Here is a 27,642-nt window from a genome sequence, read left to right as displayed (position 1 = left end):
CCCGTAATCCTCTCACCCACCCCGTTTCCTCCCCATCTCATGTAACTTCCTTCTGGGACCCATATACGCAGAATGGCATGGAAGGAAGAACTCAAAATTTGTTTACCGAGTATTCATTTAGGCAATAACATGCATCACACATGTTGTGTGTCCAATACTCTTCTAGAAATTAAGGATACCAGTTTTGAGAACACAGTAGATCAGACCGCTAAGAGTTTAAACACGTGCACAGCACATACAATCACTCTGAACACATTCTTTCATGGGGGTCTTCACAGAAGCCTCATTGGGTAGACATCACCTTCCCCCTCTTACAAAAGGAGCTGAAGGGAATAAGGACACTCACACAAGGTCACCTAGGGGGTGGGATCCAGGTTGGCCCAACCTCAGACTTAGGCTTTCCCCAATTCACCCCTGAGACCTTTTTCCACCCACAGCTCCTTGGGATGGATGTCCTCCAAGTCTTCTCCAAACTAAAGACTCCGTTTCCCATCTTTGTCCTTCTAATGTCTTAGTTTCAATCCCAAGAATCTCCTGTTCACTAATGTTTATTTTTAAGACTTGCTTGGGGAATTCCCTGGCAGTCCAGTGGTTAGGATTCTGCACTTGTGCTGCAGGGGGCCTGGGTTCGATCCCTGGTCAGGGAACAAGGATCCTGCAAGCCACACAGCATGGCCAAAAAATATAAATAAATAACAGATTGTCTTAAAAACTAATTTTTTAAAAAAGGACTTGCTTTCAGCTAAATTGAGTGCTCATTTATGGAGCGCTGAGCATCTGCCAGGCACTGGGGAAGGGGCTGGCAGGGAGAATCCCAGTCCAGTTGCTTAAGGAAACTGCAGGAGAGGTGGCACCTGGTTTCAAATAATGGTGGGGCAGGTAGTGGAAGTGAAGGCAAAAGTCGCTCAGTCGTGTCCGACTCTGCGACCCCATGGACTGTCCAAGGAATTTTCCAGCCAGAATACTGGAGTGGGTAGCCTTACTCTTCTCCAGGGGATCTTCCCAACCCAGGGACTGAACCCAGGTTTCCCGCTTTGCAGGCAGATTCTTTACTAGCTGAGCCACAAGGGAAGCCCGGGGCAGTGTAGAGTGGGTTACAAATAGACTGAAAGGGGTTCCCTTTATGCACACACTACCCCAAGAAGCAGCAACAATCAATGCCAAACTAATCAATAATGGCTACTATTGCACCTATCTGCTTTGCTCAAACTTAAGATCAGGGGCAGAGTGGTCCGAGAACAGACCAGGGGCTTGAGGGTCTGATTGGGCCCAAAGGGGAATCACCAGAATCCACAAAGGGACCCTCAGGAATCTTGCCTGTGCCAATCACCATACGACTAGGACAACGACAAGTCTCAGTTTCAACATCTGCAAAATAGGAGACAAAACCAATTTCTTGACATTGTTACACAAATGAAATGTAGCAACATGTATGAAAGGCCTTGAAAAATGCCCAGCATAAAGTTAGTAGCCGGTGGGACTTATAATTTTACTAAAAATGTGGATACTATCAAATATTTAGTGAAGACTTGCTATATGCCAGGCTCTGTCCAAGCATGTTACATACTCGATTTATTTCCTCCTACAAGTAACAAGTATAAGACAGGTGCTGTGCTGCCACCTTCCATTTGAGACAACAGAGGCACAGAGGGGTTAAGTACGGTTTACCCGCAGCTAGTTAGTGGCCTGTGGTGCTGGAGGGGACTCTTGAAAGTCCCTTGGACTGCAAGGAGATCAAACCCATCAATCCTAAAGGAAATCAATCCTGACTATTCACTGGAAGGACTGATGCTGAAGCTAAAGTTTCAGTACTTTGGCCACCTAATGTGAAGAGCTGACTCACTGGCAAAGACCCTGATTCTGGGAAAGATTGAAGGCGGGAAGAGAAGGAGATGACAGAGGTTGAGGTGGTTGGATGGCATCACCAACCTGATGGACTTGAGTTTGAGCAAACGCATGGAGATAGTGAAGGACAGGGAAGCCTGGTGTGCTGCAGTCCATGGGGTTGCCAAGAGTCAGACAGGACCAGGTGACTGAACAACAGCACAGTAAGCGGCCTAAGAGGATAGTTTCAGAATCCAGTCTTAACCGATATGCTCTCCTGCTTCTGTAACTAAAAGGATGACAGCGCAAGGTTGGATGGGAGATACTAGGAAATACCACACACACACTATGATCTCAAGTTGAAAAAAGTCTGCTGCATAATGATGATCATCAAAATGTTGAAAGTGAACATTTCGTGATGGTGGGATTCCATGTGTTTTGTTTTGTGTGTGTTTTCCAAATTTACTCAAACAAATACATACCAATTTTTAGAAGCAGGAAAACGTTTTTTAAAACGTTGTTTAGAACGTTTCCTAGTAGCTGCTATTCCAGGCTTGGTTAGGCACTGGGCATATTCATAAGGATATTATATTACCCTGGATTTTCAGGCACTATCTGGAAAGTTTCTAAACTGACACAGAATAGATACTCAATACACGTTTAGCCTCTTTCTTCTTAGTAGCAACAGCTATTCATAGTGTTCCACGAAGCACCCATAGTAGGCTTCTTCCTAAAGTGATCATATCTTCCCTAAAATTGTTCAATTCAATTCAGTTCAGTCGCTCAGTCGTGTCCGACTCTTTGCGACCCCATGAATCGCAGCACGCCAGGCCTCCCTGTCCATCACCAACTCCCAGGGTTCACTCAGACTTACGTCCATCAAGTCTGTGATGCCATCCAGCCATCTCATCCTCTGTCGTCCCCTCCTCCTCCTGCCCCCAGTCCCTCCCAGCATCAGAGTCTTTTCCAGTGAGTCAACTCTTCACATGAAGTGACCAAAGTACTGGAGTTTCAGCTTCAGCATCATTCCTTCCAAAGAAATCCCAGGGTTGATCTCCTTCAAATGCAATAGAACCAAACGACATCTTCATGATGTGGTTTCTTTACATTCACTCTGAAGATAAGCCTCCAAGTTTTCCCAGGGGTTCACATTTTGATCCCTATATTTAAGTTTTGAATTTTACTGGGGGTGCACCTCTGGGTTGATGTTTAGGCACCAGTAGGTAGAATCTGGTGTGCCCTGGAGGTATGGTATATGTGGTATTTTTTCCATTCCATGGGGGGCAAGAAGATTAAAGCCACCCTCTGCCCTTCACCACAGCTGTGCGACCTTGGGCAGATTCATAAAAACATCATCAAGCCTCAGTTTCCCAATCTATAAAATGGGTATCCTCTTCTTTATCCCTAGTATGGTCATTGGGAGACTCAAACAAGAGCATGCACAAGGAAATACTTTGCAAATTGTGAAGTCCCATCCAGAAACGAGAGGTGGAAAATGCTAGAGGCAATCACGCAGTCTTACTGTGGTCTGAATATCTGTGTCCCCCTCCCCAGTTTCATACATTGAAATTCTAATGCTCAATGTGATGGTATTAGGAAGTGGGGCCCTTGAAAGGTACTTAGGTCATGAGGGTAGAGCCTTCATGAATAGGATTAGTGCCCTTGTAGAAGGATTCTACAGAGTTCCCTTCTGCCATGTGAGGACACAGAGAGGAGTCAGCTCTCTGTATCCCAGAAGTGGACCCCCCCATCCAAAACCAAACCATGCTGGCACCCTGATTTCAGAGTCCCAGAGCTGTGAGAAATAAATGTATGTTGGTTATAAGCCCCCAGCTTATGGGATTTTATTTTAGCAGCCTGGATGGACTGAGACAACACCAACAGCATGGTGGATAAAAAATGGATAGGACCCCTGGACCCGTCTGCACCCTCACCCATTTAAGGAACCAGCTTGCCTCACAACTTGGAGAGCAAGCAAGGGGAACTGTCACTTGTTTTTGTCCTTCTTGCTGCAACAGGGGCCCCAACAAAGCCTAAATTTCTCATCTTTTCAATTTCTATTGATTAAAGGGTCCAAGAACCTAAGCCAGTGAAAACCTCAGGTGCCTCCAGGCCCACAGCCTGTCCTTCAATTTCTAAAATAAATCGTGGTAAAAGATACGGGGCTCCATCACTTGATCTGCACAGGGAGGTGCATCGGGCTGAGAATTCTACAGCTTTTTCGGCAAAGCAGGTAATCTAGTCAGGTCCTGGAAGCCCCATCCCCCACTGCATTAGGGGAGCCGAGGCAGAGAGCGGAGGTTTCCCTTAGTAAGCAGCATTCTGATTTAGACAGCCTGGGAAGGCGTGACATCTTAATCAATCTTCCTTCAGGGGCTGTTCCTGATTCAGCTTGGCACACAGATTCCCCAGGGGCTGAGCAGCTGCTGGTTGCAGGTCTTGCTAAGGCCAGACCTCGGGGACTCACTTCATTTTCCTCCAGGTCATCTTCCCCCGCACTGAAGAGCCCACTGGAGTTCCAGGGGAGGGAAAGCCCTACATTGTATCCATGGACATGAGTTCCGCGCATCCGTGCATCAGTGATTCACTGAGGGGCCCCGCGCAAACAAGATCTGGGAGCGCTTTAGAGTTACCACTCGAGGAGACACAGTTCACAGATTTGCCCAGCCTCCTGACCCTCACGAAGTCTCTCTCCATCTCAGCATCTCCTATTCATTGATCAAGGGACAGACTAATTTTTCTCCACTTCCCAGGTGGCACTGGTGGTTAAGAATCTGCCTGCCAATGCAGGAGACGTGGGTTTGATCTCTAGATAGGGCAGATCCCCTGGAGAAGGAAATGGCAACCCCTCCAGTATTCATGCCTGGGAAATCTCATGGGCAGAGGAGCCTGGAGGGCTACAAGTCCACGGGGTCGCAAAGAGTCAGACACTACCTGGACACTAAACAGTAAGAACGCTCTGCTCTGTGCTGGGTGCCAACTGACGGGGCCAGCTGAGCCTCTGCTGTCCTCCCAGCCACCAGCGATATCCATTTTCTGGACCCCAGAAGGCTGACCCCTAAGCATGACCTCTTCTAGCTTGATTTCTGGCTTCCAGTTTGGTTCAGCCAATGAAAGGCAGGAGGAGGGGTCAGGAGGGCAGCAGGAGAGAAGGTTCCAGAATTTATTCCACACCCCCTTGGGAGCATGTCCACAATGGCTGAGGGTCTCCACCACAGCCTGGCTCCCTGCAGCCTCGGGAATAGCAGAGGCCTCTCCAGGCCCTACTTTCCTTCTTTCTGTCCTCTGTCCCCTCACTCCCACTCTCCCGACAACGAGCACACCCTCTTCCATCACCCCTTTTGGGAGCGTCTCCTCTTTCCTGCCTGGACCCAGTTTGTGAGATGAATTTAGTAGCTATACTGTGTTACCTCCAGCAGTGAACCTTGAGGACAGTACCCCGAGTGAGATAAGCCAGTCATCACAAGGGCACAGACACTGTACAATTCCGCTTAAACAAGGTACTTAGCGTAGTCAGATTCACAGACAGAAAGTAGAATGGTGGTCTCCAGGGGCTGGGGTGAGCTGTTTATCAGGGACAGAGTTTCTGTTTGGAAGATGAAGATGTTGGCGAGATGGATAGTGGTGATGACTTCGTAACAATATGAACGTACAAGTTGGTTAAAACAGTAAAATTATTACGTATATTTTATTACCAAAAACGACACACCTGTCAATCACAGTGTGATGACTTTATTTAGATCTTGACTCAGAAAACTGCAAAAAAAATTTTTTTTAATATATGTATAAGATAATTAGAAACTTGCACACTGATTGGATATTGGATTAAAAAGGAATTGTTTGAGGTATGGTGATGGTGTGGTGATGGTTACAAAAATATCTTTGAATTAAGTGAAAAGTTGTCTAGTTTTACTTCAAAATAATATGTGTGAGGGGAAGCGGCAGGGGCAGGGGTATACAGATGAAGACAAGTTTGTTCTTGAATTGCTAATTTTTGAAATTTAGTGACCTCTACATGGGAGTTCCTTCTATTATTCTGTTTGTTTTGTAAATGTTTGAATCTTTCATAGTAAAAGGTTTTTCAAAATGAAGTTAAACCTCAGACCTGTCTTTTATTCGCTGGGTTCTCTAGGACATGCTACTTCACCTCTCTCCTGCGTTCCTCTTCAAGCAGTCTTCCGCTCGAAACGCCACCTGCTCTGAGCATCCTGGGATGACACCACTGTGGGTATAGGAGCACCTTCCTCATTTCTATCCCTCTTCCTCCCTCTTCATCCTCTTCATCAATCATGACTTGAACTCACACCACGTATGAGTGTGGGTATAGCCTTTCTCTCCCCCTCTGACTCAGTCGTAGCTGCATGTCCCAAATCAAGGAGCATGCCTGGCACATAGGAGATGACTGATAAGAATTGTTGGAATGAGTGACTACATGAACTATCTCTAAAATTACGGAAGCAGTGACTGCTGCTTCAAGTCGACAGGACCACGAGCGCAATGACACGCTCAGCCCAAAGCCCAGGAGAGGATAGATGCTGACTGAGCACTAACTCCTTTTTTCCTTTTCTCTCCATCTTGAAAGCAATGCATGCTTAATTATCAGAGAAATGCAAATCAAAACTACAATGAGGTGTCACTTCACACCATGCAGAATGGCCATCATTAAAAGGTCTACAGATAAATGCTGGAGAGGGTATGGAGAATGTAAATTGATACAGCCACTATGAAAAGTAGTGTGGAGGTTCCTCAAAAAACTGAAATAGAGTTGCCATATGTGATCCAGCAATCCCACTCCTGGGCACATATCTAGAGAAAAATATAATTCAAAAGCATATATGCACCTCAAAGTTCATTGCAGCACAATTAACGACAGCCAAGACATGGAAGCAGCCTGAATGTGCATCAACAGATGAGTGGATGAAGAAGACGTACAATGGAATATCGCTAGGTCACTTCAGTCGTGTCTAACTCTTTGCACCTTATGGACTGTAGCCAGCTAGGCTCCTCTGTCCATGGGATTCTCCAGGCAAGAATACTGGATTGGGTTGCCATGCCCTCCTCAATGAAATATTACTCAGCCATAAACAATGAAACAACCCATTTGCAGCAAATGGATGCAACTAGAGATTATCATACTGAGTGAAGTTAAGTCAGAAAAAGACAGATATCATATGATATCACTTATATGTCTATGAAACAGAAACAGACTTACAGATATAGAGAATAGACTCCCAAGGGGGAGGGAAGGATTAGAGTTTGGGGTTAGCAGATGTAAACTATTATATACAGGATGGATAAGCAACAAGGTCCTACTGTTTAGCGCAGGAAACTGTACTCGATATCCTGCCATAAACCATAAGAGAAAAGAATGTGAAAAAGACCACATACATGCATAACTGAACCACGTCGTTATGTAGCAGAAGTTAACACAATATTGCAAATCAACTGTACTTCAAAAAAAAATTTTTTTAAAGCAATCATGCCTTTTTTTCGCTTTATCTTCCTGAACCTACAACTCTTTGTGCATGTGTGTGTGATAAAAAACACATTAGTAAAACTGATCATCTCGACCATTTATAGATATACAGACTGCTATGCAATAACTCTCTAGAACTTTTTCAACTTGCAAACCTGAAACTCTACACCCAATGAACAATCATGCCCTGCCCCAACCCTGGCAACGACCATTCTACTTCCTGTCTCCATGAATTTGTCTCCATTAGATAATCCCATAGAAGTGGTGAGCTTCCCATGTGGCTCAGTGGTAACAAAAAAAATCCGCCTGCCAATGCAGGAGATTCAGGTTTGATCCCTGGGTCAGGAATATGCCCTTGAGAAAGCAATGGCAACCTACTTCAGTATTCTTCCCTGGAGAATCTCATGGACAGAGGAGCCTGGTGGGTACGGTCAACGGGGTTACAAAGAGTCGAACATGACTTAGCGACTATAAGCAACAACAGCAATGTATAAGTGGTATAAAATACACAGTATCTGTGCTTTTTTTTTTTTTTTTGGTATTTGTGCTTTTGTGACTGGCTTATTTCACTGAGCACAATATCCTCAAGATTCACCCACATTGTAGAATGTGTCAGAATATCTTCCCTCTTGAGGCAAAATCATATTCTGTTGCATAAATAGACTGCATTTTCCTACCCATTCTCCCGTTGATGGACACCTGGGCTGCTTCCCCGTCTCAGCTACTGTGAATAACGGTACATGAACACAGGAGTGCGGGTTTCTCTTTGAGACCGTGATTTCAGTTCTTTTGGATGTATACCTAGAAGTAGGATTGCAGGATCCTATGATGGTTCTATTTTTAACTTTTTGGGGAAACAGGCTGTCTTTTGACTAGAAGCAGAGAGTGCCTCAAGCGTTCTGGGTCTTTGGGATTTCAATATAGACAAAACTCTTGACCTTACAATACAACAGTGTGCGAGGGCAACTCAAATGTCCCAGTGAAAAATGTGATGCTAGAGGAGGCTGATGATTCATGCGGCTCAGAAAAAAAGGTAGGGCTTGACTTAGTAAGAGATGGGCTAATTCTACTGAAAAGCCTGGCCAAAGCCTTAGGTTTTAAATGAGAGCAGTCTATGTCTAGGATGAGAGCAGACACAGGGGTCCCTCTTCACCTCAACAGGTCAGGCTCCTAAAAGTGGTCCAGCAGAGAAGACTGGTGGTGGAAGATTTTGAGGCTTCCTAGGAGCTAAAAGGTTGTGGGTGGACCAATGAAGAGCCAATACAGAGTTCTCTGAGGATGGTGAGGAAATATATGATATACAGAAAACATGGATAAAACATCAAGGGGGTGGATACAGCATTTTGTCCCCTCATTCCACAGAAATTTCTTAGGTTCTTTCTTCCTTACATTTGCATTAAGATGCCAATGAATTTGCTCTGTTTTGTTGCTGACAGTGTGAATGGTGAGGCCACACCAGGTGTATTTGACTTTGTATCCAAATGCCCGACACCTAGGAAGAGCTGATGCTACCTAAGGCTGAGACCATAGAGGCCAATCCCATGATGATTTTCCACTTGTTTTTTATAATGGGACACTAGTTTTGTTTGGGGTTGCTGTGTGTCTAACTAACAGACTGTACTCCCAGTTTCCTTTACAGCCAACTATGGCCCTGTGACTATGTTCTGAACTTCAGACAATAGCAGCAGAAGACATCTAAAGGGCTCCTTAAGGGAGTCGCTTCTCCCACTACTCTGCAACCAAAAGTAACATATTTTCTTTTTTGTTTTTGGCTATGCCGGGTCTTTGGAGTTGCAGTGCATGGGTTTCTCGCTGTGGCGGCTTCTCTTATTGTTGAGCACAGGCTCTAGGCGAATGGGCTCAGTACTCATGGCTCAGTAGTTGTGGTGCACGGGCTTAGTTGCTCCGAGGTATGTGGGATCTTCCCAGGTCAGGGATTGAACCCATGTCTGCTGCATTGGCGGGTGGATTCTTTACCACTGAGTCACCAGGAAAGCCCAGTGATAACCTATCTTCTGCTTCCTGGAACTTGGACTTGATGGCTGACACTACAGCAACCATCTCAGTTCATGAGGTGACTTTGAGAATGGAAGTTTTGATCTGAAATATTAGAGAATAAAGAAGGTGCATGTAGACCATTCAGGTATGACCTAAATCAAATCCCTTATGATTATACAGTGGAAGTGATAAATAGATTCAAGGGATTAGATCTGAGACAGAATGCCTGAAGAACTATGGACAGAGGTTTGTGACATTGTACAGGGGGCAGTGATCAAGACCATCCCCAAGAAAAAGAAATGCAAAAAGGCAAAATGGTTGTCTGAGAAGGCCTTACAGATAACTGAGAAAAGAAGAGAAGCTAAGGGCAAAGGAGAAAAGGAAAGATATACCCATTTGAATTCAGAGTTCCAAAGAATAGCAAGGAGAGATAAGAAAGTCTTCCTCTGATCAGTGCAAAGAAATAGAGGAAAACAATAGAATGGGAAAGACTAAAGATCTCTTCAAGAAAATTAGAGACACCAAGGGAACATTTCATGCAAAGATGAGCTCAATAAAGGACAGAAATGGTATGGACCTAAGAGAAGCAGAGGATATTAAGAGGAGATGGCAAGAATACACAGAAGAACTGTACAAAAAAGATATTCACGACCCAGATAATCATGATGGTGTAATCACTCACCTAGAGCCAGACACCCTGGAATGTGAAGTCAAGTGGGCCTTCAGAAGCATCACTACAAGCAAAGCTAGTGGAGGTGTTGGAATTCCAGCTGAGCTATTTCAAATCCTGAAAGATGATACTGTGAAAGTGCTGCACTCAATATGCCAGCAAATTTGGAAAACTCAGCAGTGGCCACAGGACTGGAAAAGGCCAAGTTTCATTCCAATCCCAAAGAAAGGCAATGCCAAAGAATGATCAAACTACTGCACAACTGCACTCATTTCACAGGCTAGTAAAGTAATGCTCAAAGTTCTCCAAGCCAGGCTTCAACAGTACATGAACCGTGAACTTCCTGATGTTCAAACTTGATTTAGAAAAGGCAGAGGAACCAGAGAACAAATTGCCAATGTCTGTTGGATCATCAAAAAAGCAAGAGAGTTCCAGAAAAACATCTGCTTTATTGACTATGCCAAAGCCTCTGACTGTATGGATCACAACAAACTGTGGAAAATTCTGAAAGAGATGGGAATACCAGACCACTTGACCTGCCTCTTGAGAAACTTGTATGCAGGTCAGGAAGCAACAGTTACAACTGGACATGGAACAACAGACTGGTTCCAAATAGGAAAAGGAGTACATCAAGGCTGTATATTGTCACTCTACTTATTCAACATACATGAGGAGTACATCAGGAGAAATGCTGGGCTGGATGAAGCACAAGCTGGAATCAAGATTGCTGGGAGAAATATCAATAACCTCAGATATGCAGATGACACCACCCTTATGGCAGGAAGTGAAAAGGAACTAAAAAGCCTTTTGATGAAAGAGAAAGAGGAGAGTGAAAAAGTCGGTTAAAACTCAACATTCAGAAAACGAAGATCATGGCATCTGGTCCCATCACTTCATGGCAAATAGATGAGGAAACAGTGGAAACAGTGGCTGATTTATTTTTTTGAGCTCCAAAATCACTGCAGATGCTGATTGCAGCCACGAAATTAAAAGACACTTGCTTCTTGGAAGAAAAGCCATGACCAACCTAGACAGCATATTAAAAGGCAGAGACATTACTTTGTCAACAAAGGTCCATCTAGTCAAAGGTATGGTTTTTCCAGTAGTCATGTATGGATGTGAGAGTTGGACTATAAAGAAAGCTGAGCATCCAAGAATTGATGCTTTTGAACTGTGGTGTTGGAGAAGACTCTTGAGAGTCCCTTGGACTGCAAGGAGATCCAACCAGTCCATCCTAAAGGAAATCAGTCTTGAAAATGCCGATTATACAGAGTGAAGTAAGCCAGAAAGAAAAACACCAATGCAGTATACTAACACATATATATGGAATTTAGAAAGATGGCAATGATGACCCTGTATGCAAGACAGCAAAAAAGACACAGATGTGTACAGCGGACTTTTGGACTCAGAGGGAGAGGGAGAGGGTGGGATGATTTGGAAGAATGGCATTGAAACATGTAAGAATCGAATCGCCAATCTATGTCCAATGCAGGATACAGCATGCTTGGGGCTGGTGCACGGGGACGACCCAGAGAGATGTTATGGGGAGGGAGGTGGGAGGGGGGTTCATGTTTGGGAACGCATGTACACCCGTGGTGGATTCATGTCAATGTATGGCAAAACCAATACAGTATTGTAAAGTAAAATAAAGTAAAAATTTAAAAAAAAAAAAAGAAAATTCATGGGAAGGACTGATGCTGAAGCTGAAACTCCAATACTTTGGCCACCTGATGGGAAGAACTGACTCATTTGAAAAGACGCTAATGCTGGGAAAGATTGAAGGCAGGAGGAGAAAGGGACAACAAAGGATGAGATGGTTGGATGGCATCACCAACTCAATGGACATGAGTTTTAGTAAACTCCGGGAGTTGGTGATGAACAGGGAGGCCTGGCGTGCTGCAGTCCATGGGGCCACAAAGAGTCGGACACGACTGAGCAACTGAACTGAAATGAAATGAACTGAACTGAACTGAGTGATGCCCATGGGCCCCTCTGAGACCTCTGAATGCTCAGCCCTGAAGTACATAAAGAAGCTTCTACTTCACTTAAGCCATCATTATTTTGGAATTCATTATATGCATCCAAACTCATTTTTAATTGAAACACTCTCCCTTGCATGTTAGGACCCATCCTGGTCTCACGGTCACAGGTGGACCTGGAAGCTTGAACTGGAAAAAGTCTGAGTTGCTTTTATATCAGCTATGCTGATTAGTTTTCCTTCCCATCTTCCCAGTACTCAGGGCTTACAGCCCAGATTCTGCCCCTGATAACTTCCTATCAGATCAAGCCATCAGACTTTCTTATACTTATCCAGCCTCTCCTTCTCCTCAGGGCCAGGAAAGAAGTCTGTTCCCTGCCTCCAGAAGCCTCCGTGTAATGAAGGATATAATTTATCCCATCCCCTTATACCTGCTGCTAGTCCTTCAGGCTTCCTCTTCTTGGAAACCCCAGCTCAGTCATTTTCTCATTATTCCCAAGAGGAGTGACTCATGGTTTGGGTTGAATAAGACTCAAATTGTCATGGCTCACAAAAAGAAATAAGACTAAACTTGCTAAGGGGTCACTGTTGGAGGAAGAATTATGTTCTCATGTTGTATTCACCGCACATGTACTGTTTATATGACCCAAACCTGTACCCCATGAAAAACTCCTCTGCATTTCAAGGCACAGAAAGAGTACCATGCAATGTGGGAATCAGGAATCCCAGGTCCCAGGCCCAGCCCTATCCCTGACTTCCTCTGTGGCAAAGGGAGCCACGCTCCCCTTCTCTGAGCCTTGATGCCCTCATCTATAAAGCAAGGGCCCTCAAAGGCATTAGTTAATTTTATCCCTCTGCTCCCAAATCTGCCAAATGAAATTTCCCCTGTGCTAGCGAGCACCTTCTTCACAAAATACAAATGTTCCTAGAAACTGTCAGTCATTCACTACATAGTATGAAGTACTAATAGTTAAACAAGATGACGTTCCTCCTAACAGTACGGTAAAGCCATCTGTACTGAATGAACTGGAATGATCATTGTGAAGGAGGGAGGAAGGTTATGGTTATGAAATAAAGGAAGCTGGAATGAGGAACTGAGGCTCAGAGAGAATACACCCCCTAGGTCCCATAGCCAGTTAGGTGCAGTACTACTATTACAGTCTGTCTCATTCCAAGTCTTTGTCCACCATCCTGCAAACCAATACTTGGAGAAAATCTCCATGATACAAGAAATACAAATATTAAGCTGAGAAAAGATGTCACCCTATGCATAAGGTGAAATTTATGGCCCTAATAATAATAGCACAGATAAGGCATCTGTATTAAACGAGTAAGACAGATGGTGTATAGTAAACGGCAATCCTTCCAAAGGAAAAATCCCAGAGATGAAGAACGATTATAAAGTTTCCCTGCCCCCCACCCTCACACGTCTGCCTCTTTCTCCATCCCTGCCTGTGACATCTTTACCCGCTGACCCACCTTCCTTCCATCCCAGACCCCCAGAAATGTCTGGGCTCCTTACTTCCTCGGCAGCTAAAGGCAAAAGTCCCAGTGCAGGAGAAGTAGGGGCAGGGAGGGGACCTGGGTTCGAATCCAGCCCCCTCTTCTGCTGAATCACTTCCTTCCCACCCCCCACCCCCATTCCAAGGCAAACATGAAAAGGACAGTAATATTTCTCATACAGCAAGGTTTGGATCTTGTGCGTGCTTAGTTATGTCCAACTCTTTGCAACCCCATGGCCTATAGCCCACCAGGCTCCTCCATCTATGCAGTCCTCCAGGCAAGAATACTGAAGTGAGCTGCCATTTTCTACTCCAAGGGACCTTCCCCACTCAGGTACTGAACCCTCATCTCTTGCGTCTCCTGCATTGGCAGGCAGATTCTTTATCACTGCACAACCTGGGAAGCCTGTGCCCTAGAGACAACCAGATATGGTAAAATAGGTGCTGGGAGCACCACTGAAAGAAAATCGAGCAACTAATTCATTCATTCAATAAACATTAATTGAACCCCTAGTAGACACCCAGCACAGTTCTAGGCACTGGGGATGTGGCTGCAGAAAAAAAAAACAAAACAAAACAGTGTTGGGGCAGTAGGAGGCGGTCAGATTCTGGATAAATTCTGAAGGTAGAGTGGACAGTGTTTGCTGATCTGAGGATACACACACATATGTGTGTGTACACAGCAGGAGGAGGAGGAGGAAGAGAAGAGAGAGCACAGAAGTGAAGCTCACTTTGCAGCTTTTTTGCTCTACTGAATTCCTGTAAGAAGTCACAATCACACCTCCAAATCCTGAGAAGGCTGGTGACGGGCCCGGGGCACCTCTGAGGGAGGAAGGCAGAGCAGGACTAAATATAGGGGGATTGAAGTCTGTACAGGAAGCAGCTGGGCCCTGAGGCCCCTGCCCCTGGATTGCTCACCCAGGGGACAACCACCCCGAACCTGGCTGCTGGTGAGAGGGAAGCTCCAGGCCTGGGACTTCAGGAAACATCCCTTCTTACTCCACTTCTTCTTCCTTAAGGGAACTTTGGAGGAAATACTTCAACTTCCTAAAAGATGAAGGGCCAAAAAATAAAATACCACCTGGCTCCTTTGGGGGATGGACTTGACTTGATCATTCTTTTCTGCATGTTTCAGTTTAGATGTGTTTGGAAAAGGAAAGCCGGGTTCTAGCAGGCAGAGCAGGGAGGAAGGAGACAGTGAGGAGAGACAGAAGGGACTTCCCAGGAGGTCCAGCGGCTTAACCACTGCAGGGGGGACGGGTTCGATCCCTGGTGGGTAACTGAGATCTCACATGCAGTGTAGCCCAGCTCAAACAAACAAAACATAACAGGGACTTCCCTGGCGGTCCAGTGGTTAAGAATCTGTGCTTCTATTGCAGGGGGCACGTGTTCGATCCCTGACTGGGGAACTAAGATCCTGCATGCCACATGGCACAGCCAAAAAACAGGGGGTAAAGACAGAAAGACAGAAAATGAGCAGAGATGGGTGCTCTGACACTTAAGGATGACTGCTCCATGTACTGCCAGGTCCTTAGCTCTTACTCCACTGAGGGTACATGAAGATTGGTTTCACTTGGAGATATTTTATATCAAGGAGTAGCAAAGGAGGGTAGCAGAGGGAGCAGAAAGCTGCCATGTGCCTCCTGTGAAGGGCACTCTTTGCACATCCAGTTGCTTTCTGTCTTGATTGCCGTCACACGTGAGACACGCCCAAGTCCCATTGTGAGAGTGTAGTAGTTGGGATGTTTCTGATGGGTTCTTCCTCCTCTTGCCCATGACCTTGAAACACTGGGGAGTGGGCAGAGGAGTCCATTTCCCCTCTCACTGATGTTCTACCTGTTCACATGACTCGCTGTGGCCATTGGAATATGGTTCTGGGCATATTCCAGTGTTAAGAGGCACTGATGCCCCATCCACCCTCCTGTGTGCCATCAGAAGACCATGAATTCCCGGAATTCAAAGGGGAACGTGGTGACGGGTGCCAAAGGCCTGAATCCAGCTTCAGCCTACAGCAGAGCCGCCCTGCTGAGCCCAGCCTGGTCAGCCGAATCGCAGCCCACCATAGACCTGAGAGTGTGAGCATGGACATGGTGAGCTGAGTTTGGGCTGGTTTGTTATCTGCCGATATTGAAGCCACAGCGGATCAACACAGACAGGTTAAGTGACTTCCCTAGGGACACACAGCTATTAAGCAGCAGCCCTGTAACTTTCTTACCTAGTATTCCTTCCCTCACCTCAGGGTCGGGGCTGGGGTATAGAAGTTGGATGGTCCTAGGTAGGACCCAGAATTCAGGGCTCAGACTCTTTGGGGGGAAAAAAGGAAGAAATTCATGGCCATTCTTAATGATGCAGTGAACAGAAACCACCATCCTGTTGAGGGCTGCTCCCAGGCCAGGCTCGGGACAGCTTGGGCTCTTGAGTCAGGCTCAAAGATGCACGGGGCCAGGAACAGCCCTACAGCACTTGGCAAGCCAGAGAGCTGCACAGGGAAGGCCTTGGGGGCTCCCTGACTCCTCCCAAGACCTGCTGACCTCAGCCTGACGACGTGGCACCTCTGGGTCTGAGTCAGCGAAAATCAGGTGCTGAGGCTGGTCTGGAGCATTTGTGCAGAATCACAAAAAATGCTCATTCCAGATGGCTCCAGCCCACAGCTCTCTATATGAACTTGTAAAAGGCACCACTTCTTCTAGACAGGCATGGTCTCCTGGCAAGAAGAGACAGCAAGGGGATTTGACCCCCTTTGGCCCCTGGACTACATACTTGGTTCAGTACACAACATGAACAACCGGACCAGCAGCCCTGGAAGAGGGGGCAGGTTGGCTGTTTGGCTCTGCTGCCTGACCATGGACCCCACACTCCCAGCTGGTGGGCCTGGACCCTGCTCTGCTGGTCACACCCAGGGCAGCACCTGGACACAGTTCGACCTCAGTGTTAACATGTGCCTGATGAATAAACCATCAGTAACGATAGGGATGCTTTTGAACTGTGGTGTTGGAGAAGACTCTTGAGAGTCCCTTGGACTGCAAGGAGATCCAACCAGTCCATCCTAAAGGAGATCAGTCCTGGCTGTTCATTGGAAGGACTGATGCTGAAGCTGAAACTCTAACATTTTGGCCACCTGATGCGAAGGGCTGACTCATTTGAAAAGACCCTGATCCTGGGGAAGATTGAGGGCAGGAGGAGAAGGGGACGGCAGAAGATGAGATGGTTGGATGGCATCACCGACTCAATGGACATGGGTTTGGGTGGACTCCAGGAGTTGGTGATGGACAGGGAGGTCTGGTGTGCTGTGGTTCATGGGGTTGCAAAGAGTCTGACACGACTGAGCAACTGAATGATAGGGAGTTGTCTATTGAGGCCACTGAGATTTAACCCATCACCTTCTGTCTGTAGTCTTCCCCGTGTGTGTGTGTGTGTGTGTGTGTGTGTGTCTGTGGTGGAGGATATTGACTCTGGAGTCTTGTCCAGTGTGAGGCAAACACCAGGGGGTCCTAGTCCCCAGATAAGGGTGGCAGAAGCCACAGCAGCAGCTGGGAGCAGTGAGCCCTGCCCCCAACTCTCCCCACCTCCAGCCTCACACCTGCTTCCCGTCGCTCAATTACTCTCAGCTGCCAGCAGTCAGAGCTGCGAGCTTTGGAGCGGAGCCCTGGAGGGCTTGGGGGCCCTCGGGAGCTTTTGGCGGAGATTTATAGCCAAGGGGAGAATTGATGTGCCTGCCTGTGGGGGAGGGCTGCAGGTGGTTGGTGGAAGGGAGAGTAGGGAGTAGAGAGAGGGAGGGCGTTGGGAAGAGTAATGGAGGGGATTAGCTCTGGGCAGTAATCCAAGCGGCAGGGCATCCCTGAGCCAGGCAGCGCAGCAGAGAGGCAGGGCTTAGGAGCACGGCAGGCTGGCACCCCTTCTGAGAGCTGGGTCCCCTACAAGCCAAGAAAACTTAACACCAGGTCTGTCTATGCGGTCTCACCTTCAAGGGTGAGTGATGATGCTGTGAGCCCAAGGAGCTGTGAGAACCTTGTGAAGGTGGGTGTGGCCCATGGCACAGATGGGGGCATGAAGCAGCTTCTTTCTTTAAACTTTACTTTCTATTAGATTTTATTTTTTAAATTCAGGTTGCTCTGGGTCTTTGTTGCAGCGAGCGCTTTGTTGCAATGCCCAGTCTTCTTACTGGGGTGGTTTTTCTCGTTGCGGCACTCAGGCTCATTAGTCTTGGTTCTTGGGACCTAGAGTGTGAACTCAGTAGTTCACACTCTAGGCAGATAACAAACCAGGAGCACGGGCTTTAGATGCCCGTGGCACGTAGGATCATCCCAGACCAGGGATGCAGCCTGTGTCCCCTGCATTGGCAAGTGGCTTCTCATCCACCGCGCCACCAGGGAAATCCAGGAAGCAGCTTTTATGAGATGTCCCTCCCTCCGCAGCCCACATGGTTGAGCGGGTGTCCTCCTAGGGACACGAGCCATGTCAACCCCCTTTTCACTGTACAGAGACCCTCAGGATGAGTCCCCTAGGGGTCAGAGCTCAAAGGAAAATTCTCTAATCTGCTTCCTTTCATTGGTGATTCAGTGCAATCAAACCTATGTTATTCCCCCCTTTCGCCTTGACTACCAGGAAGCTCAGAACTCATTTTTTTTCCCATTCAATTGTCATAGCTGCCCACAGCCTCAGTGTGGGGGGTATAGCTATTCTCTCCTACCATCAATTATTATTTGGCCTTAAGTATTCACTCTTTAATACAGATTATTTTTTCAATTTATTTATTTACTTTTATTTTTGGCTCTACTGGGTCTTCACTGCTGTGTGCAGGCTTCCTGGTATCCATGTCTGTTACTTAAGTGTCTTTAACTCCTTGGACGGAGACAGGGACATACATGGGGCAAGGTGGATTACACAGGTACATGTGTGAGGACCTGTGTGTCAGGCACTGGGATTCAAGGTCCAATGGAGGAACAACTAATTTCAGAGTCAGAGCCAGACAGACTGGGGCTCAGATCCAGGGCTCTATCTGTCTGAGTATCTGTGAACCTCAGTTTTCTCAGCTGCATAATGGGGATAAACTACCATCCTTCACAAGCTGATCAGTGAGGAATTTCAGAGACACACTGCATAAAAGTCATGAGTGCCCAGTGCCTGGGGTGGCGATGGCTGTTATCTGGTCAGTGGGAGGCACTGTATTTTATGCAATTCCAGGAATGGGAAGACATGCTGTGCCTTGACTTTAGCAGGCAGAGAACTTAACAGCAGCAACAACAGTAATAATATCTTGGCAATAAGCTGAGTTCTGTGCTTTATGCCACACTAAACTGTCTTCCGAAGATACGAGATCCTTTAAATGTCCCATTTTATAGATGAGAATACTGAGGTCCCCAGGGACCCAAGGTCACACAGAAAGGAAATGGCAGGTGGACTTTTGAGGCCACAGCCTGCTCTGTTGCACCCTAGAACTGCTCTCAAGGAGGACAGGCTGCGCAGAGCGGACAGGAGGGCAAGGATGGAGCAGAGGGTAGATAAAGCTGGAGGAATTGTCGGTCGGATCCCTGAAGAGCTGAACGTCAGCACCTGAGGCTGGGCTGGTCCTGCAGATTCGGACTTATCGGGGGGAAGAAGCAGCTCAGGAAATTATTTTCCATGCTTACCAGTAATTTCTGTATTTTTGAAAACATTTTCTCTGGATGGCGGGGAATGTTGGCTTTCTACTTGAAGGCATACCAGCAAGTTTAACTTGAAAATAACATCAACATCACAAGCAGCTACGATGCAGGCATCTAGCCTCTACTTAATCCTTGTGGGATACACTTTGGGAGGTGAATTTGTTACTCTCATCAGAAGGAGGAAATTGAAGGAAACTGAGGCACAGAGTGGGCAAGCAGCTGATGATGGCAGAGCTGCACAGCTCATACTGAACAGCCCACGTTAGATCCGTTCATTTTTAATGAAAGTCAAATGAAGCAAGAAGGACTGGCCCAAGCAGCACAAATGAGCTTCCTTATGGTTGATGAACAGGGGCTTTTAGGAAGTGAGAGATACCAGCCCAGCCTGCCTCCTGAAGACCTGGACAAAGATACCCTCGAAGCCGTGGGGAAGCTTTCCAGGAATAGGCAGACCAAGGAGAAGGAACAAAGATCCTGGAGGAAACAGCAGCAGTTCCCGCACAGGAATTGAGCTCCTGTGACCGTCAGTGTTGAAAAGCTCCTGGCAGGCTCCTTACAGCCCTGCACAAGCTTGGCTGCATCACCACACACAGACCCTCAGCAGCACCGTCACTGTCTCCCGATCTCCTTACAGCTGTTCCTCCAAGAGCCTTTGCAGTCCTAAGCCCTGTCTCCACCTGCACCACCAGCACCGGCATCCTTTCCTCATCACCCTCGACTTCCCTGATTCCTCCTCATTTCGGTTCTTCACATCACACTCATGGAGAGGAAATGACGGCAGCATTCCTGGTGTTCTCACCACGTCCCCTCTTTTTAGTGCTTTTACTCACTCACTCACACCCACCCTAGGTTGTGTCCCCATTGTACAGATGAAAAACTGAGGCACAGAAAGGTAAGGTGAGGGGAGGATCCAAACAGGGTGGGTGTTCTCAGGTCCTGGGCCACCTGCCTCCCAGCATCAGAGCAAAAAAAGGAGGGATGCGCCTGCAGAATGGAAACCCGGATGGTCCCTCCCTGAGGCCAGGAAGCAGGTGCTGTCCACTGAGCTGTCTCCCCAGTCCAATGTCCCCCCTCCTCCTGAGGACAGGGCCCTGTCTGTCTAGTTCACCACCTGAAGCCATGCTGGCCCATCCATGGCAGGGGCTCAGAAAGGAAAGGCTAAGTTGAAAGAGCACATCCTTGAGTGCATGATGGCAGGGACCGCCAAGCATTGCGAGGGTGGGTGAAAACCATGCAGCTTCAGAGTGGGGCGGGGAGTGGGGGTGGGCAGGGCTCTCCAAGTGACAAAAGCTTCTCTGCTCTGACCCAGAAGTTCCAGATTCCAGGAATCTGGCCGCAGATGAATTCACACATGAGTAAAGAGACGGGTAGGCAAGCATCGTCATGACAGTCCTGGATTTAACAGCAAAAGATCAGAAATGATGCACATGTCCACTGAAGCAGGGCTGTCCACACAATGGAAAACAGTGCAACTCTTCTTTAAATATATATATATATATATTTTTGTTATACTACTCAGCTTGCAGGATCTTAGTTTCCTGACCAGGGATTGAACCTGGGCCCTGGCGGCAGTGCAAGCACCAAGTCCTAACTACTGGTGCATGCGTCCTAAGCTGCTTCAGTCATATCTGACTCTTTGTGACCCCACGGACTGTAGCCCACCAGGCTCCTCTGTCTATGGGATTCTCCAGGCAAGAATACTGGAGTGGGTTGCCATGCCCTCCTCCAGGGGATCTTCCCGACGCAGGGGTTGAACCTACCCTTCTTACGTCTCCTGCGCTGGCAGGTGGGTTCTTTACCACTAGTGCCACCTGGGAAGCACCCTAACCAGTGGACCACCAGAGAATTCCCAACGGTGTAACTGTTTAGAAAATGAATGAGAAATTTTTTTTTCTCATGTGGAATTATCACCAAGCTGTAGGAACTGAAATAAGCAAAGCACAGGCCAGAGTGTGTAACAATGCTCCATCGGGGTGAGCGCACGTGGGAGGCAACCATGCAGAATATACAGTGTCTCTGGAAGGAGTCATAAGAAGCTGGGCTCGCGTTGCTTCTTGGGAGGGGAGCCCGGAACAGGGGTGGAAAGGAAACTTGCACCGTGTAGGCTTCTGCGCCTTCTGAATTTTGAAACATGAAAATGTCTTCCCTATACCAATAAACAGGAGATGGAAGAGACATGGGTTTGATCCTTGGGTCAGGAAGGTCCCTTGGAGGAGGAGATGGCAACCGACTTCAGCATTCTTGCTAGGGAAATCCCATGGACAGCGGAACATGGTGGGCTATAGTCCATAGGGTCACAAAGAGTCGGACATGACTGAAGTGACTTAGCACACATGCACACTAACCCTTGTAAAATCACACAGGAAACTCATAATAGGATTGCAAAAAAAGCATCTCTTTGCACAGGGGACTGTAGAAAGATGTTTTATCCATCCGCCTCCCATCTCCTACCCCCGACACTACCCCTAGCCTTTGCCCGTGTGATTGCCCCTACCTGCAAGGCCTCCCTCCCTGGCCAAGCTCTACTCATCTCCAGGGCCCACCTCAGTCATCCCTTCCTCCAGGAAGCCCTCCCTGACCCCTCCCTCACTGGTCAGCCACAGCTTTGCGCCCCTGGCCCCTGCATGCTCCCTGCCACACCCTCCTTATGCCACTCCATCTAGTCCATCTGTGCAACTGTCCCCCCAGGAGCCTGGAGGATGGGAACCTAGAGTGAGACTCCTGAGACTTGGCCCCCAGCTTCTCATCTGCCCTGACAGGCAGGTGCTCAGGGAAATATTTGCTCAATAGATCGCTTTGCCACAGGAACGAAATGCCTCCCAGAAGGGCACGGCAGCAAACGGCAGTGACTCAGGTGCAGAGGAGACTGCACTGAACACTTGTACCGCCTGGCCACCAGCCAAGCCAACTCTCTCATCAGATTTGACTAAAAGCCCAGGTGGGGCCTGTTCACAGGAGTCGGGGTGGGATATGCATTTACCTCGCTGTGTGCAGGGCTCCCGTTCTGCATAGCTCGGCCGGGCTTCACCAAGGCCTCGGCTGCTGCTTGCTGACAGCGGTGTGATGAATTGTCCTCTGCAGAGGCGGCCAGGCTGGCCCATCTGGCTTGTCTCCAGAGGCCTCGGGTCACTCCCGAAGCGGGGAACGGCCCAAGCCAGCTCTGGTAGGTCAAGTTCCTGCTTGACCTTGCTTGGTCACCCTGGGAAGGTCCTGTCTCCAGCCTGGGAAGTTTTGACCAAGCTGGGCCCTGGTCCCATCAGGCCCACTTGGGGCGGCAGGGGAACATAGGGTCCCTTCCAAGGGCTGAAATCTATGGTTCAGGCCAGGAAGGATCCAGAGTCTGCCCTCGCAAAAGTGCCACCGGGAGGAATCACCATACAGAGCAGTGACCCAGTGTGAAGAGATCCAAAGTGCCACTCCAGGTGGGACTCCTGGCTCAGGGTACTAAGTGGCTCCTGTCTTCAGACTGTGATTTATTATGGAATCATTGGGTTACGCTGCCAAGACTGCTGTGACTTCTTTAATGGATTTTCCCCCGTGGCCTCTCTGCTGAGGCCCCGAATGTGAGCAGTGGTGGAAGGAAGCATTCAAGGACACTGATGTCTGAACCTGGTGGGAGTATCTGGGGACCAGAAATGGCCCTGACTGCCTCCGGCGGGCTCGGTCCTGCAGCTCGGCTGGCTGCTCACCCCAACGTCATCCGGTTCCCAGCTTGTCTTGAGCATAGTCCCAGTGCTCAGAGTGAATGGCATTGTTCCAGAAAAAAAGCGGGGAGAGGGCAAAAGAGGCGAGTGCAAACCAGCGTAGTGAAGGTCTCCGCAGGATGCCACACAATTGGCAGTCACGGGGTGGCGGGTCTGGTTCAGATCGTGAAGGTGAGGACGACATTCCAATCTGGTGACTCGGTGTGTAATGGGGCCATCTTCCAGGAGGTCCTGGAGGGTGGAGACAGGCATCTGCTTTCTTCCTGTTTCCCAGCACCTCCCTGAGGTCCCAGCACTCACATGGGTGTTAAATCAAATGCTTACTGAACAAATGAATGGGTAGATCCGTGGGTAAACCGATCCAAGGAACTGTGGATGATCGTGGTGACCCATGACACATTCCATGGGCTAATGAAGATGGTAGCGGCCTGGTGAGCCGCCGCTCGCTCTTGGAGGTGCTTTTCTTACGTCTTGATGGCCTCCTAGGTTCCTCAAAATCAATCTATTCATTTCCATCCTTGTGCTCTGGTTAGGCACCTGGGGTGTTAACTTCGAGGAAGCTGGGTGAGGCTGTGTGGGAACTCTTTGCATTGTTCATTTCAGCATAAAAAGTGAAAATACATTAAAATAAAATCAATAGGTTTTGCCTACTGCTCCGGGAGCCCTTGGTTTCCTGTCCTGGTCCTTCCTTGGCCTCCCATGACAGCCGCTTCCAGGTGGGAACAGAGTTAGGAGGGTAACTCTGACCTTCCCTCTAGCCCCTCCCAAGGAGAGAGATGATGTCTCTGATCGGTGAGCTGGGGGCACAGGGTCTGGGCTAACGTGACCCAAGCCCCCTCGCCTCTTCTTCTACCCCTGGGTCCTACCCCTGGGTCCTTCCTGGAGGAGGTAAGTGGTGCTGGGTAGGGATGAGGCAGCGACTCTTAGCACGCGGCTTGGCAAGGGACTGCCCTACCTGTTTCCCCTCTGGTTGCACACTGAGAAGTTTCATGCCTCAGACTTTGGCCCCTGCTGTTCCCTCTGACTGTAAGACCCTTCCCCACCTCACCCATGTATTCAGCACCTCGTTGGGCTTAGGGGCTCTGCTCAGCCATCCTTCCTGAATGACTTCCCATTACCCCAAGCCAGGCAGAACTAGCCCTTGCCTTCGTCTCATGTCCCAGGGCACACTAAACCATGAGTGCATGGTGAACTGTATACACCTGCATCTCTCTGTCGCCCTGTGAGCCCCCAGGGCAGGGACCAACGTGACCTCACTTCCTTCTCCCTCATATCTTATTGCCTGGCATACGCTGGATTCCACAAATGTCTGTTGAATGAATGGACTTACCAGAAAGTTCTAAGTGGTTTTAATGTTCGAAAATGTAAAGGAGATAATGATTTCAATCAAGCATCTCCTTTGGTAGACAAAAATCTTTTAAAACGTGGGGAGGGGCCTCAGGCAGGAACATAACCAAACAGCTGACAAGGTTAGGAGCTATTAGATCAGGTCAGGACCTCCCAACCCGGCACTGCTGACACCTGGGGGGATGACTCTTTTTGTTTTAGGAGGCTATCCCAGGCACTGGAGGGTGGTGAGCAGCATCTCTGACTTCTACTTGCTAGATGCCAGCAGCAGCTTCCCAGCTGTGACAACAAAATACTGACATTGTCAAATTTTGCCCTGGGGGTGGGGGTGGGGGATGAGGATCACGCCCAGTGGAGAGCCACTGGGCCGGCCACTTGGTAGGTTTGGGAACAGTCGATACTCCCTTTGCTGCCTGGATGTTTGCAAAGCTGCGCTCCTAGGAATTTGCAAGTCCAGTGTATCTCCTGAGCTCTGACAATCACCACAGCTCCTTAAGCCATAGGCAAAGCCACTTGCCACAGAATGAGGGGTTTGATTGCTACCAATTTCTTAAAACGCTCTCTGAAAGTTCTGCTTCAAATTATTTATGGTGTGGAGGAAATGGCCCCCAGAGAGTGCACAGTCCAGTTCTATTTATAACGCCAGTGGTGATTTATTGACCTGGGAAGTGCTGCTGAAGCTTTGCTGAAGCTCTTGGTCCAAAGCCAGGATCTGTGCAGGGCTCAGGAGCTCGGGAGACGGCAGGAGGTCATCGGACTGGAGGCCAGGCCAGGACGTTCTGGCTTTTTCTTGCAGACATTGCACAGGGAGCCCTGGTTCCATGGTGACGGAAGCCTGGCATATTTCAGGATCGGCCATCAGCCCCGAGGGCAGGGGAAGCTGGAGGCAAGAGCACAATGAAATGGTCTCTGATTCTAATGTTCGTAAAAGCCCCTCTGACCCCACATTTTATCCAAGGAAGAGATGGCAATGGTAATGAACATTTATTGAGCACTTTCTGTGCCTGGAAGCTTCTATTACATTTCAGCAAGGCACACGCCATCAGCACTGAGTTATGGATGGAAGCGGAGATGGGGGTGGGGAAGGCTCAAACCCCGGATCCTCTAAAGTCCTGGGAAGCCCGTCATTGGTATCTCTGTAGTGATGTCCTCTGTAAATTTTGTGTGTGGTTCACAGTGACAAGAGATGGTGACCTTCTCATTAAAAGGAAGCCAGTGTCCACTGGATGCCAACCTCCTTCTTCCCCTTTTTTGTTTTTTTTCCTTTAAGCTCAACCATAAAATAATTGTGACATGTGACAAATTTAGTTACTGCCCTTCAAAAAAGGACCCCGTTTTGCTTCTAGGTCATTAATCCCCTGGTGTCATTTAGAGTTCATTTTCACTACGGGAAGCTCTTACCCAAAGCTGGCCCAGAGAGACGGCTGGCAATCTATTTTTCTGCAGGGCAGAGAGCTCTGCTCAATGCCTGTTACAACTGAACAGAACCAAGGCTGCGGGCAAAATGCAATGCTGGGGATGGACGAGGTGTGAGCGTGACCTTCTAGAGAAATCACCCAACAGCCCTCTCCCACTGCCTCATTCTTTTTCCAAATCCACTCAACAAGGCCTCCTATGGGCTTGGTACTATGTACAGTATTGAACAAAGATATTTACATCAGCCATTCTGTCATTTCGCGATAAACTATCCTGTGGCCTTGAGATCATTCCAGTAAAGGAAATTATCCAGCGGCCTTCTATGGTATGGGGAGAACTCTGAGGAAGGTTGAGGAACACCTGGGAAACCTGGAACCATAAGAGTATTAAGATGCGCCTGGGTTGGTCCGTTCATTCGATTTATGCTCCAACTCTTTCCCAAAAGCTTGGCTATCGGTTTCTGCCCAATATCACTGACTGCAGACATTGGACGGTGTTTTCTCACATTGAACTCTAGACTGTAACCTTAACGAGGGCAGGAGGGACAACTTTCAACCCCTCTAATGAAGGCCCAGCGCAATCTGGACGCATGATGACTGGAGCACCAGCTCGCGAGCCGGGCTGCCCAGGCAGGAACCCCAGCTCTCCAGCCGTGTGACCTGGCTAGTTATCCTCTCTGTGCTACACCTTTACTCACAGGTGAAGGGGAGCAAATGTTGAGATCTGTTTTGTGGGTTTATAGTGAGTACCGGGGAGAAGGCAATGGCACCCCACTCCAGTACTCTTGCCTGGAAAATCCCATGGATGGAGGAGCCTGGTGGGCTGCAGTCCATGGGGTCGCTAAGAGTCGGACATGACTGAGCGACTTCCCTTTCACTTTTCACTTTCATGCATTGGAGAAGGAAATGGCAACCCACTCCAGTGTTCTTGCCTGGAGAATCCCAGGGATGGGGGAGTCTGGTGGGCTGCCGTCTATGGGGTCGCACAGAGTCGGACACGACTGAAGCAACTTAGCAGCAGCAGCAGCAGCAGCAGTGAGTACTGGATAAGCTGATGTACTGCACAGAGTATGCAGTCAAGAAATGAAGGCAGGACTTCCCTGGGGTTCCAGCGGTCAAGCATTCGCCTGCCAGTGCAGGGGACATGAATTTGATCCCTGGTTCAGGAAGATTCCACATGCCATGGGGGAACTAAGCCTGTGAACCACAACTACTGAGCCCATGCTCTAGAGCTCTATGGGCCACAATTGCAAACACTGAAACACCCATGCTCTGCAATGAGAAGCCGACGCACTGCAATTAGAGAGTAGCTCCCGCTCGCCACAGCTAGAGAAAGCTTGAGTGCAGCCACGAAGACCCAGCACAGCCAAAAATAAAGGAACAATAAAGACATAAATGTTAAAAAGAGAAATAGGGGCCGGGGCTCTTTCTCATGGCTGTTCTCATCAACATCATCATTACGATCTCCTAGACTCCCCTCTCCTTCAGGCTTCAGCCTCGTTTAATTTCTTGCCAGTCCCCCAGTGCTTTAGGATTGCTCTCCCCTCTGTCTTTGCATTTATCATTCCTTTTGCCTAAAATGTCTTCTACCTGCTTGTGATAAGGTAGGTCTACGATCAAAAGTCAGGTGTAATTTTCCTAGAAAAAGATCAGAGCTGGAAAGATGTTCTCATTATTAGATAATAAGCCTGTTGACAAGTAATTCAAAATGAAAGTCATCAGGAAAAAACAAACAAACAAACAAATTTTAAGGTCGGTCAATAACACAGCTGTCACTTATTGAACACCTCCTGCGTCAGGCAGTATGGTAATTGCATTATGTGCGTGATTTCATTGAATTTCCCCAGAGACCCTGAGAGGTAAATATTGGCTCCATTTGTTAGATTAAAAAAATTAATATAGCATGAAGGCAGGAGAGAAACCACGGGAAAAAAAAACAATAATCATAGGTTGAAATAAAATGCTCAGAATAAGATCAGTTTCCTCCTAAGTAATGGTTGCTATTCTTTTTTCTTGAGCATCTCTTATATTCCAGACACATATTCAACTCTGCTTATCTGATTTTATCCTCATATCAACAGTA

The 27,642-nt window shown here is 47.9% G+C and overlaps 1 protein-coding gene and 1 non-coding gene across 2 annotated transcripts in view; one reads left to right on the top strand and one right to left on the bottom strand.

Moving 5' to 3' along the window:
* The first annotated feature begins 574 nt into the window (after positions 1–574).
* Positions 575–647, top strand: TRNAT-UGU (transfer RNA threonine (anticodon UGU)). The gene has a single exon. It is a non-coding gene; the product is annotated as a tRNA-Thr (tRNA).
* Positions 648–24,778: 24,131 nt separating this feature from the next.
* The window catches only part of C6H4orf50 (chromosome 6 C4orf50 homolog), a 62,259-nt gene continuing 59,395 nt past the window's right edge, over positions 24,779–27,642 (bottom strand). The window contains exon 12 of the mRNA XM_052641787.1: positions 24,779–25,024. Within this exon, the coding sequence (XP_052497747.1) occupies positions 24,779–25,024 (246 nt within the window). The remainder of the gene's footprint in view (positions 25,025–27,642) is intronic.

This window comes from Budorcas taxicolor, chromosome 6 (assembly GCF_023091745.1).
Source record: "Budorcas taxicolor isolate Tak-1 chromosome 6, Takin1.1, whole genome shotgun sequence".
NCBI lineage: Eukaryota > Metazoa > Chordata > Mammalia > Artiodactyla > Bovidae > Budorcas > Budorcas taxicolor.
The sequence above is the reverse complement of the archived record's forward strand: the minus strand, read 5'-3'. Positions and strand labels throughout refer to the sequence as shown.